Source organism: Nansenia antarctica, assembly GCF_963989245.1.
Source record: "Nansenia antarctica genome assembly, chromosome: 12".
NCBI classification, from domain to species: Eukaryota; Metazoa; Chordata; class Actinopteri; order Argentiniformes; family Microstomatidae; genus Nansenia; species Nansenia antarctica.
In genome coordinates, this window is record NC_137682.1 from 3,075,168 (window position 1) to 3,090,167 (window position 15,000).

General features: G+C 41.6%; 1 protein-coding gene across 2 annotated transcripts in view; it reads right to left on the bottom strand.

Moving 5' to 3' along the window:
* Window positions 1–8,536: 8,536 nt before the first annotated feature.
* Window positions 8,537–15,000, bottom strand: part of tbl1xr1b (TBL1X/Y related 1b) — a 30,929-nt gene continuing 24,465 nt past the window's right edge. For both annotated transcript variants that reach the window (XM_080542699.1, XM_080542700.1), the window contains 9 exons: window positions 14,916–14,979; window positions 14,110–14,207; window positions 13,956–14,016; window positions 13,428–13,549; window positions 13,128–13,202; window positions 12,674–12,801; window positions 12,017–12,182; window positions 9,848–9,949; window positions 8,537–8,973 (listed from right to left, as the gene is read on the bottom strand). In XM_080542699.1, the coding sequence (XP_080398825.1) occupies window positions 8,947–8,973; window positions 9,848–9,949; window positions 12,017–12,182; window positions 12,674–12,801; window positions 13,128–13,202; window positions 13,428–13,549; window positions 13,956–14,016; window positions 14,110–14,207; window positions 14,916–14,979 (843 nt within the window). In that variant the 3' untranslated portion in view covers window positions 8,537–8,946. The remainder of the gene's footprint in view (window positions 8,974–9,847; window positions 9,950–12,016; window positions 12,183–12,673; window positions 12,802–13,127; window positions 13,203–13,427; window positions 13,550–13,955; window positions 14,017–14,109; window positions 14,208–14,915; window positions 14,980–15,000) is intronic.

A 15,000-nucleotide genomic window follows, 5' to 3' on the forward strand; every position in this document is an offset into this window, starting at 1 on the left:
AGTTGTTCCAGTGACTCTGTGCAGGGCCGTGTGCGTGGTCCATCCTAGGTTTCCCGCATGCAGCAGAAGGCATCGGGGGTGTGTTGGTGGGTGAGATTTTACTGGGGCTGCTCGGAAACCATCTCCTCTGACACTTCACTCACCACTCACATTCCTGCTGCTACAACTGACTCACACACAGCCAGCCCCTCATAGTACCACAGGACTCATCTCATCCAGTTCCCACTGATCATAGCACTGAAATGAAGAGAGAGAGAGAGAGAGAGAGAGAGAGAGAGAGAGAGAGAGAGATCATAGCACTGAAATGAAGAGAGAGAGAGAGAGAGAGAGATGAGAGAGAGAGAGAGAGAGAGAGAGAGAGAGAGAGAGAGAGAGAGAGAGAGAAGAGAGAGGACACAATTCACTGTAATTATGTAACGTGGTGAGAGAGGTGCAATAAAAACACTCCTTACTGTAGTAGATACATAGCATACAAACAGAATATCAAGGACTCTGACACTGTTTTAAAGGATGTGTAAGGACAAGGTTGTGTTGGCTTGACAGTAGATGTGGACCCTATTTAGTGGTGCTTTTCTTTTTTGGTAGATTATCAGGGTAATTGAATGTCATAATGATAAATGCTGTTGCCTGGTTAGTTATGCAGGCACACAGACATGTTTTATGATAAGTCCACGACACTGTGTACGTTAAGGTCATAAATATTAAGGTGCGGCTAATCGCCCTAGTGTGTAATGTGGTCAGATGATATAGATTGTCTGCTAGGCTTTCAAGCAAGAGAACGGTTGGTTATTAATCCCAGAGGGAGGTTACTTATGTACTAAGTGATATAATATCATTAACAAAAAATCAATTTCACCATTAACTCAGTCAGAAAATCTGTTCCGCAACTGGACTGTTGCCTAGTAACCTGAACACAAACATCTCGTGAGCTTAGAATGATAAGGTTCTATCTCCGTTTAGGGCAGTTCAGAGATATTGAGCGTCAAAGTTTTTACATTCCATTATGTTTTGTGAGATGGAACCTTTGTATTTTATGAATTACTAACTCAAAAATGTCAACATTTTAAAAATAACACCACACAAGCATTAATAAACACCTAATGGATCAGATTATGTAAAAAAACTCAATTTTGACCAAAAATGGAGATAGAACCATATAATTCTAACGTCACGAGTAGCCTAGTATGCTAAAGTGGCAACATCAGCTGAGAGAAGTCAAAAGGTGGTGTGACTGAATGCAAAAGCCAGCACAGCAAATGTGTGGCAGTGGATGTTGTCTATATTGGAGGGGTTTTAAGCTGCAGACCCATTGAAATCGCTGAGACCCGTGGAAAAGCATTTGGTACACAATGGAGGGCATCAGAATAGCTGGGGAGCACAATGCAGGATGAGAATAGCCTGCTTCCGCCTGGCCCTGGGTAAAAAACCAAGCAGGATCATCATGGGCCTGGGACTCCCACCCTCCCACCGCACCCCAAGAGCTTTGGAAACATCATTAGTCTGCCTGAAGCCTAATGGGGGTCACTCATTCAGACTTCAGTCTCTCTCTCTCTCTCTCTCTCTCTCTCTCTCTCTCTCTCTCTCTCTCTCTCTCTCTCTCTCTCTCTCTCTCTCTCTCTCTCTCTCTCTCTCTCTCTCTCTCTCTCTCTCTCTCTCTCTCCACTCTGATTGAGAGTAGCAGTGCTATCTAACCTCTGTTTTCCATTTTAACCCACACACGGCTTTTAGGGCCTTCATGTATTAATGAGAGCAATGGTTGTGATGTCGCAAAGAGGCATGGTTAATGAGAATATGTTTTCCTGTCTTTCCATTTCTACAGTATAGTGAACTTTGATATGATGAATCACAGCTCTAAGGTGAGGTCAGGTGAGAAAAGTAATCATTATTGCAAGTTTAAGTGCACCAGGAAAGGGCTCATTTACTGGCAAAAGGACTAAAACAGTCACTATTAATGATATATTCAATCTGACACTGTATAGAGATGAGGGAAGGTGAATACTTGAAGGTGAATATTTAAAACATGATGTACCGATGTATGTAGCCTATACTCATAGGCTGTAATCTACATTCTGGATAATTTGTCTTGGTTTAGGCTAAATACTCAGTGTTTGCTGCCCGGAATTTAGGCACTCCTTTACAAAGGTAAACTTTGTTTACTTTGTCTGTCAGTCAGAATCAGTTAAGTGACCATGTCAGTTGAACTGTCATTGCCATGGTATCCAAATAACAAGGACAAATGCGTTGTAGTATTCCAATGAAACTGGATTACTTATTAACTGCCCAAAAAGTTCCTCAATAAACTTTAAACATTTGAAGTGATTTGGAATCATGCATTTTGATGAATTTCTTTTTTTTTTATTACTTTTTTTAAAAATAAATGTTTATGGATAAATAAAATGGAAATACAAGGTAGCAAATGGATTCAGAAATAACAGTAACCCCCAAAGTGATCTCTTGACCCATTCCACTCTCAGAATATTGCTGTTTTCACAGTAAAATAGGCCTACCGCATTTCTAAATAAGATCCCTGTGAGCATAATCTATAGGGGAACAACATGTCACTGCTATACGTTCACTAATTCTATCATAAACTAAAACTGTAGCAGTAAATAATGAATCATCATGAGTTTGCTGCTTCAACGGTTTAAAGTCTAGTGTAGAGTGAATATCACCAAAACAAACTGTCAATAAATCCATCTAGACATGAGGTCTTAGAGAGATATCACTATGCTATCTAACAGGTAACTAATCTAACTGCTGCCACCAATGTGTGACCTCTCATTTAATACTGTCTTGTTTACAACACAGGATTAAAAAACAACAACTCATGGCCTGTGCTATATCCTTTCCATACATACATTATAGATACATTTAAATTACAGGAGCATTATACAGTTGATCACGACAGTACTCAGACATGGTCAATATTGCCCCCCAGCCACAACTGACTGAAAATAACTAACGTAACAGTTTCTCTGAGTACACAAGACGAGAGGTTTTTGTGTCAACCCCGGGTACACATCCTAGAAACAGGTTCTGCTGTACTAGCATGCCTCCAAGCTCTCTCTCACTGTCATACATCTACAACACTTGAAACTCTTCATGGCCGTGTGAAAAAAGCACGTGTGAAAAAAGCCCTTCTGCGAGTCTACTCCTCTCCCAGATGCCAGATCTAAAACTAGCCTTATGAAAGTGAACTGTCCCTGCTAAGCATTGCTCCAAAGTCACAGGTCGTATAAATAGATTTCCCAAACTGGAAAGAATCACTCCAGTAAGCCCACACCACTCACCGGTAAGAGAGAGAATATCACTGCTGCCTGTCTGTGTTTGTATCCAAGTGTCTGGGAATAGAGATGCAGCCTCGGTACAACCTCCTCCTCCTCCTCCTCCTGTTGAGCCTCCTCTTCTCTCCCTGTACAGATTCTCTCCTGTAGAAGAGATCCTCTCCTTGTATAGAGCTGAAGTTTTCCGTCCCCCTGGTGATTAGAGGAGTCACACTTACCAGAGGCAGCAGCAGCAGCTGCCAGTAAGCCCTGTGTGAGGGCGTGTGTGTGTGTGTGTGAGTGTGTGTGTGTGTGTGTGTGTGTGTGTGTGTGTGTGTGTGTGTGTGTGTGTGTGTGTGTGTGGGGTGGGGGGACGGACGGACGGAGGGACGGACTCTTCCCTGAGAGTGTGAATACTGTGCTTGTGAATGTGTCGGTTGCCTTGGTTCCTTTCTCCCTCCCTTTTCTGCTTTTTTTCTTGTGAGGGGTGGAGAGCTGAGCTTTCTGTGAGGGGTGGGGAGCTGAGCTTGGAGGCACAGAGGAGAGGAGGGGCTCGCTTCCCTCCCTGCTTCAGCTTCATACTTCCAAGCAGAAGTCTTCTCTTAGCTGTATCAGACCAATAGACTGGAGCACAGCAGCAATGAATAGCAGTATGGTTAAGTACTCCTACACATTTGAACAAAAATACAGAATAGTCTATAGTCTATAATATGAATGAATTAATGAATGAATTAATGGTCTTTATTGTCATTGATATAGTACAGGTACCAAACAACGAAATTTGGGAGGGGGGGCTCCCCTGGTGCTAGGAAAGAAAAAAAACAAGAAGGGAAAAGAGCTGGTTTACATAAATAAAGGCTATGTACACTATCCACTATACTATACTATACAGATAAAACACTGTGCTGTACTATACCTATTCTAACATTTCCTATTTCTCTGCAACCTTATGTACCAGAGGGTTGTCATATTGCACATAGTGTTATTGCACATTCATTTAAAGGGTCGCAGTTTGCAGGCTTGAAATGTACCTTAGGTAACCTTATAATTCTAAGCTCACGAACTGGCAAACAGCATCGACGTGTCATGAGATGCTCATTTACCAATGACTGAGACATATTTAAAAATAATTCCTAGAAAACAAAGGCAAGGGGATAACCTGGAGACATTTCAGTTGCTCTACCCGTATTAAAACAAGACTGCAAAAAAGCTGTAAAAAATGCTCTGTTCTATTCCATCTGTTTTCCTACAGTAGGCCTATATAGCCCCAGTGATCCATTGACCTCTTTTTTTTATTTTTACAATGCTAGTTGTAAGTAGAGTATGTGAGGGGGACAACACTGTCATTTTAAGGCCTGTAAGAAAATAAATACAATATTTTTTTTTTAAAAACTAGAAAAAGTTCGAGGAACTTAAACACTGCTGACCCTCTCTATGGCTGAGCCATCGATGATGATGATGGGGTCCTGTTCCAGACCTTTCCTGAATGAATGTTGGAGTAGAACTGGAGTAGACTGAACTAGAGCACATGAGGAGTGGTAGGAAATTGGAACGTAGCCTGCAGTTTTTTGATTCCTCTTGTAGTTTAAATTCCAATTACATCAAATCATCTTTTGACCACTAGGTGGTGATATCTAGCCTTAGAAACAGAACGAGTAAGCCATTCACTATTAACTTTTACTGTTAGACTAGAGACTCACCCCCATTTTGGGGGTCTACATGTTACGGTACATGTGGGAAAACTAGGTTTAGGGTTAGGTGCTACGTCGACTTGGTACATGCTGGCATGTCTAACCCTAACCCTAGTTTTCCCACATGTACCGTAACATATATATAGGTAATTGAGCTTAAAGGACTAGTGTGTAATGACTTAGGACAGGAGTAAATCTCAAGGTATGGCTAAAGTGTATACCAGTATCTAACACCTGCATCTACCAGATCACTGGATGTCAAGAGAAACAAAGAAGCAAGTCAACAGAAAAACACATTGCTATTATCAAAATAGATTTTATTCTAGACTTTTCAAAGATCTGAGTGATTTTACAGTCAGATCAGCAAGTCACACAGAGAGAGAGAGAGGTCTCTGCAACTGTGAGAGAGAGAGAGAGAGAGAGAGAGGCAAGGGGGTAGAGAGAGAGAGAGAGAGAGAGAGAGAGAGAGAGAGAGAGAGAGAGAGAGAGAGAGAGAGAGAGAGAGAGAGAGAACAACATTGGTGAGGGCAAAGACAACACAACATGAAACAAAATCTGCAAACTGGTATTTACATGGTCCGGGGTGTTATGATACGTCCACGTTTAAGTTCAGATTTATTGTTTTTGTTCATTTTTGCGTACATAGCTACAAATAAATCAGAATTATAAAAGTTTTTCAAAGAGTACAAAACCTTCATGGGCTTTTAGACATAGCAAAGATAGAATTAGTACTTTAGGTAGGAACAAAAAATAGCAAACACTTGAATGCTGTGTAAAAAGCGCATCTCTTTTTAAAAACAAAACGTTATAAAATACCATTCCACTGTCATAGACATTATAATAAATAGTGTCTTCATGGTACAATCCATTCACTGTTGATTTCGATTAAAGCAAATTTCAAAATATTCTTCTTAGCTTAAGTACAAAATTTGTTTGTAAAACAACAAGTGACATTCTGAACAAAATTTGCAAACAAGGCTTTCTCGAAAAAAGCAAAAAAACCACATTGTTGATGTTTTAAAGCCGTTGGTAGTTTAGCTAGGGCTAAGAAGTGATGAGATTTGGAATGCCATGAAGTTGACCCCCAAATCCAAGGTGCACCCCAAGACATCAACAGTTTCAACTTTTAGACACTATTCACCCCCACGGTCTCCCTGAACGACTGCACACGTTCAGGAGTGAAACTGAAACTAAGAGCTAAGTCTCCCCCTCCAGATGTGTAGAAGCTGCTGGCTATACAGACACATCTCCCTGTTTTGCATTGAAGTCTAAAGTGCAGAAAAAAGAACTTGTACAAATCCCCTCTCGGCCGCTCTTCTTGTTCTCATAGACTATGACTGTTTAATGGTATTTTATAAAGAACATTTTCCATGGTAAAGAACCCCACATGATGCATAAGTATACCACATTTTCAAGCGTGTCTTCATAAAGAGAGTTACACAGAAATTTTTAAAAACCACCCTTGCATACGAGTGGCATATAAAAGAATTCCCCTGTGATAACACAGATATATATTATATGTAGTTACAATGTTACATCAAGTCATATGTTTCCAAGTCCGTCCGTTTTTCCATCTCTCTTCCTGCAAAAGAAAAAAGAAAAAGGAAAAAAAAGACTTGCTTCAAAATGCCACCTCTGAACACTACAACAAAAAGCGCCATCTATCCGTGCATAGGCCTCAACATAGCCTGTCTCCAAAGGGTTGCTGCTGGCCAAAAATAGTCCACATTTAACGACGGCCAGAGCCGAGAGACACTGTAGTGTGTCCTAAATGGAATACTGAACGTGAGACCTGTCACACCAACAAAAACATCACTAGATGCCAGACATAATAAACGTTCAATGACCATCATAGACAAATTATTCTACACAACAAACTGTAGCAATATGAAGTCCAGCACTACCATGTCAAATGCGATGGGAGGAGTTCATGGGTTAAACAAAAGAAAAACTGCACTTTTAAGGGCCAAATGTCATGTTTATGAAGGTGCTATGAAGGCCCCTATGTGCTGCTTCAATCAAGATAAGATATTTCCCAATTAATTTGCCAAACAAGAATGAAGACAAAAAGAAAATAAAAAAACAGGACTTGATGATGGCTTAGTCTGATTATCATTTAGCATGTGGTTAGCGCACGATGAACTGTGGAATCGAAACAGATGACATAACATATTGTGAAATGCACAGATTTTAGCGGTTTCCGGCATGTACTCCCTTTAAACAGACCTAGCAGGATCACTGCTATTGGGCAGCCTGGTTCTGCACATGGGTTGTCCTAAAGGCCGATTTAAAGTTCTGCGTAAAGTCGACGCCGTAGGCTACGCGTAAGCTTACGTAGTCCCGCGTGACCGTGCGTAGCCTTGACGCGCTCCTCTCAAAAAATCTAAGTACGCGTCAGCTCTGTGATTGGTCCGCTTGGTAGCACATGATTCAGACAAGATTCCGACTCTCTCGTCGGCCAAAATGCGGAAGCCATGATAGAAATGTCATTTACTTTTTCTGTAATTACTTATTAATAAAGATTTTAAAAATTATGATAACCATCGTATTATCTTAGTTTAATGTCATTTCAATGCATCATAGCACTTTTATTTACAACAAGCATAACAACAAAAAGATCGCTATTATGCCGCTTTGAGCTCCGTTGACTTCCTAACCGGAAGAGGCACAGCACAGGGGCATAGAAAACACACTGCCACCTAGCGATGTGACGGTGTAATTGCAGCGCGGCCTACGCAGAAGTGTAAAGTGCGAGAGCCCTTACGTAGGGAACGTAAGCTACGCACGTAAACTCGACGCAGAACTTTAAATCGGCCTTCAGTCTCACCACTTAATGAGCTAACTCAAAGCACCATCATCAGTGTAGATAGAAGTTGCAAATAGACACAGATCTAGGAACAGCTGACCCCTCGTCCGATCCTGATCCGTAACCATTTGTGAGGGGGGGGGGGGGGGGCGACCAAAACTGATATCAGATCAGTATCCATGGGCAGCTTCATCCTACACCCAATCCGCTCCACCTGAACCTAAGGTTGTTAGTTTATGAGAGGATGGGGGATTTGTAACAGCTGAAGTGATGATCTCTTATCCAAAGAGGATCTTAGCTAGAATCCTCACATTGAACTCTAATAACCTAATGGGTTATAATATGCACACCTGAAACAACTGAAACAATGTCTACAGTTGAGAAGCAACATGATGCAGGGAGCATCTTTCCTCCTAACTAACTTGCTCTCTCTGACTGATACTCTAAAAAAAAAATCGATTTTGGCAAACTGAAAGAAAGAAAAGAAAAAAAGAATTACAGTGGAAAACAAATTAAACCCATTTCAATTTTTGAAATATATATCTGTCCAATGTTTTCTTGAACCACAAAAATGTACAGTGCCAAAGTGAATGGATTTCTCCCAATAACAGTTTTCAAACCCAAATCGTAATAAAAGATAAACAAAATCCTACTGAGCTCCCCCCCCCCCCCCCCAACACAAAACCTGCAGAAAAAACAATGGCCACAGGATGACGAATGCTGACATGTACAATATGCACACACCAACAACAAAAAAAGAAAAAAAAGCCTAAACATTTTGTGATACAAAGGATAAAAAGAGCAAAGACAAAAAAATAGCAGATATTTTGGTATGTATGCAATGCAACTTCTCCTCAAGGATGGTTTTTTTCACCATAAAATTGTCCTTTTTCCTGTGAGAGAGAGAGAGAGAGAGAGAGAGATGGTGGTGGGGTGGGTCTGTGAGAGAGACGGTGGGGCGGGTCTGTGAGAGAGACGGTGGGGTGGTGGGTGGTAGGTAGGGCGTAAAGGGGAGACCCCTTTAACTGGAGGGGTCGTTGTAGTGGGAGGGAGGGGCGCTCTGTTTGGCTATAATGGTGGCGGGCCATGGCTTCAGATGGTACTACAGCAGTGTAGAGGACAGGCAGGGACAGTCATTTTGGCTATGTACACATTCGTAGTCGGTCCATGGCTCCCCAAACGAGTGTCATTTCCTCAGGTCTAGTACACAAACCTGGAACAGAGGAGAGAGGTTGTCTTTAGGTGGTCATAAATCTTCAGATAATATATATTAGTTCAATCTGAGTTCATTAGACTGTAGACCCATCTCTTCAGGTTACACCTTAACTGCTCCTCCTGAGACATCTTCTGCCCCTCAGCACTGCGTCTCCTGAAGACACCCGCTTTCCCCTCTACTGTGTCCCTAAGAACTTCTATTGCCCCCCCTTGTACTGTTTCTCTGTTTCTCCCCAAAAAAAAATAAAAAATGCTACGAGGATTGATGATTCACTTGCTTTGTATTCAAATGTATTGACTGTAAGTCGCTTTGGAATAAGGCGTCTGCTAAATGCCAAAAATGTAAATGTAAAAATGTAAGGTTCAGTCTGTTTCACAGTGCCGTATTTAAAGTAGCAAAAGTAAAAAGCGTCATTGACGTTTCATTGACAAGCATTTCATTGACAGTATGTCAGCGTCTTTGAGCCTCGGAAAAGCGCTATATAAATATGAATTATTATTATTATTATTATTAAAAGATCATTATTCAATCTAAGGTTCTCCCCAAAGAATGTGAGAGTGGCGCTATGCCACCTTGTCGACTTGGCCTCTGCCACTATTTAAACATTTCAGAGCAAAATATTCAGATATTCAGTAATGATAGAGTAATTACTGATCACCAATGACATCGAGTCGGTTTTGATAACACATTCCAACGCCAAGTTGTTCAAAGATTCTGGGCAGAACCCTGCAATCTAAGCATTCCCTGGTTCAGCCAATAAAGCCTCAAGTCAGAAAACTGACTGTGACTTCCTGCCAACTGAGACTGCATAGCGCTATTTAGCCCTGGGGTAACGGTGAACTGTGAGAGTGAATGGGACATTAAGACTTACCGAACCATCTGACGCGCTGGCTCCGACTTTGTCCCCTGTGGCGTTCCAGCACACCTCGAAGATTCCCCCTGTCCCTCTGTAGCTGTGGACTAAAGCACCAGTCTGCAGACAGAAGACAGTTGGACAGACACAGAGACGTAGCGTCAGATCACGTAAAAAGCAAAGTAGACCACTCTTCAGCACCGAGTCTGTGCTCAGCGGCCACAAGCTATAAACAAGCAATCGCCCACAGCACTCACAGTTGAACATTCCCCAGGAAAAGTCCACAGATTAAAGGTCATCATATCAGTAGTATTCTATTAGTTTATTTGATTGTTTATATTACTCTGAAGCATACTTAATCATACTATTAAAGAGCATTTTTGTCTCTGCTTCAAGTAAAAAATCATGTGTTATTGTCATAATAATAATAATAACTTTATTTGTATAGCGCTTTTCCTGCAAACGTTGCAGCTCAAAGTGCTTTAATCATTAATATAATCTTAATTTAATTATTTTGTAACTTAAATGCAATATTACAAATTGAAAACTGTCATATGAAAACTTCAATTCCAAAATGTTATATCCAACATTCAAATGTACTTTCTTTCCAATAGAATTAAATAAAACCCTTTATGGTATATTTGAAAGGAGAGAAGACATGTTATGTTATTGGTTTACATATTTATCATATTATTGAAGATGCAATCAACGTAGATGTTGTTGATATTTTTGAAGCTGTGAGTTGCTTTTAAAAGAGAGACTTGGTGGGTTTGGCCAAGAAACCCCAGTTAGAAACAAGCCTAGAGTTGCTCTTGCAGCTGTAGCTTGGCCTATAGAGCCATGGAGACGGCTACACAGGGTCAGACAGTGCATGTTAAGATAGTTAATGATAAATGTCATATCGTGACGTTAGAATTATAAGGTTCTATCTCCATTTTTGTCAAAATCTAGTTTTTTACATAATTGGATCCATTCGGTGTTTATTAATGCCTGTGTGGTGTTATTTTTAAAATGTTGACATTTTTGAGTTAGTAATTACCGTATTTTCCGCACTATAAGGCGCACTTAAAAGCCTTAATTTTCAAAAAAAAACGACAGTGCGCCTTATAATCCGGAGCGCCTTATATATGGATCAATTGGTTAATTGGTTGATCCATACTGGTTGTACACAGCGCTCAAGGCGCAGTCAGCTGTGAATCACCGCAGGTCCTTGACGCTTGTTGCAAAAATGGATGACGAACGGCTGATACTTGAGGTGGAAAAATATATATTTTTGACAGTGGAGCAGGTAGAACGTTGACGGTGACAACGCTCAGGTGGAGCTTGGACAACGGGAAGTTGACACAACCGATGGAGAGGTGACGCAACGCAGTAGGTGGAGTTTGGGCGTAACGCAACCCCAGTCAAACGTTTAACTGCAGTATCTTCTATTCTATGCGCCTTATAATCCGGTGCGCCCTGTATATGAAAACAGTTCTAAAATAGGCCATTCATTGAAGGTGCGCCTTATAATCCGGTGCGCCTTATAGTGCGGAAAATACGGTAATAAAATACAAAGGTTCCATCTCACAAAACATAATGGAATGTAAAAACTTTGACGCTCAATATCTCTGAACTACCCTAAACGGAGATAGAACCTTATCATTCTAAGCTCACGAAATGTCATATGCTGAAGATTTAGCAAATGAATGTATGACGTTTTCAAATGAAGCTCCTCATATCTATTAATTTACCACAAGTTATCTCAGGACAGGTAAGTTATCTCAGGACAGGTAAGTTATCTCAGGACAGGTAAGTTATCTCAGGACAGGTAGGTTATCTCAGGACAGGTAAGTTATCTCAGGACAGGTAAGTTATCTCAGGACAGGTAGGTTATCTCAGGACAGGTAAGTTATCTCAGGACAGGTAAGTTATCTCAGGACAGGTAAGTTATCTCAGGACAGGTAAGTTATCTCAGGACAGGTAAGTTATCTCAGGACAGGTAAGTTATCTCAGGACAGGTAAGTTATCTCAGGACAGGTAAGTTATCTCAGGACAGGTAAGTTATCTCAGGACAGGTAAGTTATCTCAGGACAGGTAAGTTATCTCAGGACAGGTAAGTTATCTCAGGACAGGTGTGAGATGTGAGTTATCTTAGGACAGGTGTGAGATGTGACAGGTGAGGTTGAGGGCTGGGGCTCGTCGTACCTGAGTGTTCCAGATGTGAACACACTTGTCGAAGGAGCCGCTGGCCAGGTGGCGTCCGTCAGGGCTGAAGGCCACGCTGTAGACGGGCTCCTGGTGGCGGGTGAGCGTGTGGATACACACCCCGCGCTCCACGTCCCAAAGACGCACCGTCGAGTCAAACGACGCACTGGGGGCGGGGGGAGATACACAGAAGCAGGGAGAAGAAATTATTTCAATTTAGTTTACACATACGTAGTAGTCCAGAAACTCGTATATATAACCTTCCCTAGCACCCTAACCCTTCAGCGTTGGCAAAACTGAGGGAAAGACGTAGATATCTGCTGTGAGATAGAATGGAGCTGAGCAGCAACTTCCACGTTGAACACATTTCACATGATGATAGTGTGACCTTTCATGAATCGATAAAAAAAGTGAACAGGGGGCGCTTAGGTGGCGTAGCGGGTTAAGCGTTGACCATGTAACCCGGCCGGGGACATATCCTGCATGTCATCCCTCCTCTCTCTCTCTCACCCATCCTTCCTGTCCAAATCTCTACTGTATCTGTCAATAAAATGAAAAATATGAGTGGGACTGCCCCACTCAGAAAAAATAACTTTAAAAAAAAGAAGAAAAAAACTATTTCTAGGGGAAACCCTGGAATTGAGAGTGTTGCCGTACCTGGCGAGCATCAGGTTGGCGTTGGGGTTGTTGGTCCCGGGCCCTGTGGGGCTCCACTTGATGGTGTAGATCTCTTTACTGTGGGCCTGCAGGTCGTGCACACACGTGTCCTGCTTCATACTCCAGATCTGCAACACAGGGAGAGGCCGGGACGTTAGACAGGGCATATACAGGAATCTTGAGGTTAATTTGAAAGTGACAGTTGGATCTAAGTGACAGTTGACACTAGAACAGCCGTGTCTATGTTACCTACATGAACCAGTAACAACTGAACGACACAAAGAAACACTCGGGCTGAATAAAAGTCAAGTGATATGAGGGGCTACCACACTAGAGACTACTGTGTGTGTGTGTGTGTGTGTGTGTGTGTGTGTGTGTGTGTGTGTGTGTGTGTGTGTGTGTGTGTGAGAGAGAGAGAGAGAGAGAGAGAGCCGAACACCGCTATGAGCCTGACCTTCAGTGTCATGTCATCAGAGCAGGAGGCCAGCAGGCTGCCTGTGGGATCCCACTTGATTGCATTCACTTCATTCTAGAGGAGGAGGAAGAGAGGAGGAGGAGGAGGGGAAACAGACAGAGAGATCATTAAAGAGGGGTGACCACACGCACACAACACACACTTTGTAATACAGCAGGGCGCACACAGAGGACGCATCAGAATGGAATAAATATGCTTTCTCTAGACCTCTTTGAATATCATTTTAGACCTATCTCAACTGTTGGGATGCGTCTGGCACTGGTCCAGGCCCAGTCTTACCGTGTGGCCCTGGAAGGTCTTGACAGGCCTGTCCTGGCCCAGCTTACACACGTGGATGCACATGTCTGTGCTGCAGGAGGCAAACGTGTTGTTGCTCTGCCAGTCCACGTCCAGAGCCGGCGCTGCAAACACACAAGACAGACAGGGACCAATTAACACAAGATACACGATAGTGATAAGAGTTCGTGAGCTTAGAACTATACGGTTCTATCTCCGTTTAGGGTAGTTCAGAGATATTGAGTGTCAAAGTTTTTACATTCCATTATGTTTTGTGAGATGGAACCTTTGTATTTTATGAATTACTAACTCAAAAATTTTAACATTTTAAAAATAACACCACACAGGCATTAATAAACACCTAATGGATCAGATTATGTAAAAAAAACTAAATTTGGACAAAAATGGAGATAGAACCTTATAATTCTAACGTCACAAGTTGTTAAGAGGTTTTAGCATTAGAGGAGCCACAAACTGAGTCTGTGTGTGTGTGTGTGTGTGTGTGTGTGTGTGTGTGTGTGTATCACTCACCTGAGTGGAAGGGAAACTGCTGCTTGGCCTCTCCTGTGTGAGCGTCCCAGATGATGGTGGTCTACGCAGGAGACACATCACATAATTTACCCACTGAAGTGACAAATCTGACAAAAACATTGTGACGTATTACAGAGACCGTTAGTATGTTTACCTTGTCTACACCAGCGCTGAGGATAAAGTTGCCTTTCTTGTTCCATTTCAGAGCAAAAATAGGACCTTTATGCTGACCCAGGGTACTGGCCAGGTTACCTGTGAAACACAAAGCCATGTGTTAGGGTTAGGGTTATAACAGGGTTATAACATGCCATGTGTTAGCCCTAGAACAGGATTATAGATAGCCTGTCTCTGTGTTTAGTAAACAGAGGTGTTAAAGGGGCATTCTGCGATTGGTACGATAAATTTTTTGCCTTTTTTTTCCCCCCTAAGTATCTTTATTGGGTTACCAATACCAAATAGACAAATTGTTAAAAGTATAAAATCACCCGTTTTTATTTTATTTTTAGAACAATACAAAACAAAAACAAAAAGGACAGTACAGTACAAAAAAGGAGGAAACTAAGAAAAAAACAGTAAAAGAGAGTACTCAAAACCAAACAAAGAAATGGCTGTGCTGCACATGGGGCTGAATGAACACTCATACTTCAAGGAGGACAATCAATTATCAATGTTGTATTTTTGGACTTTTAAATTAATGATATATAGCCATTGGATCTTGAAGAATAACTCATCCCTCATGAGCTTACCACATCAAAACCCTTAAAATTTAGGATTTTTAAAAGGCATTATTTGTAAGCAACGTAGTGGCAAAGAGACACTGTATAGTTTCAAAACATGGTTCAAACTAAACTTTTTCTAGAATGTCATGACATAGCTCAGTCTATGACACCATTTTTCCAGCCCCCACCCTTGATTAAATCCCAGATTGCCTCTTTAAAGTTGAGACATTCAATGGCTCACCGTCTTTAGTCCATATTCTGGCGAAGCCGTCATATGAGCCTGTTGCTAGCAACGTACCCTCACTCTGAAAGAAAGATATGAAGAA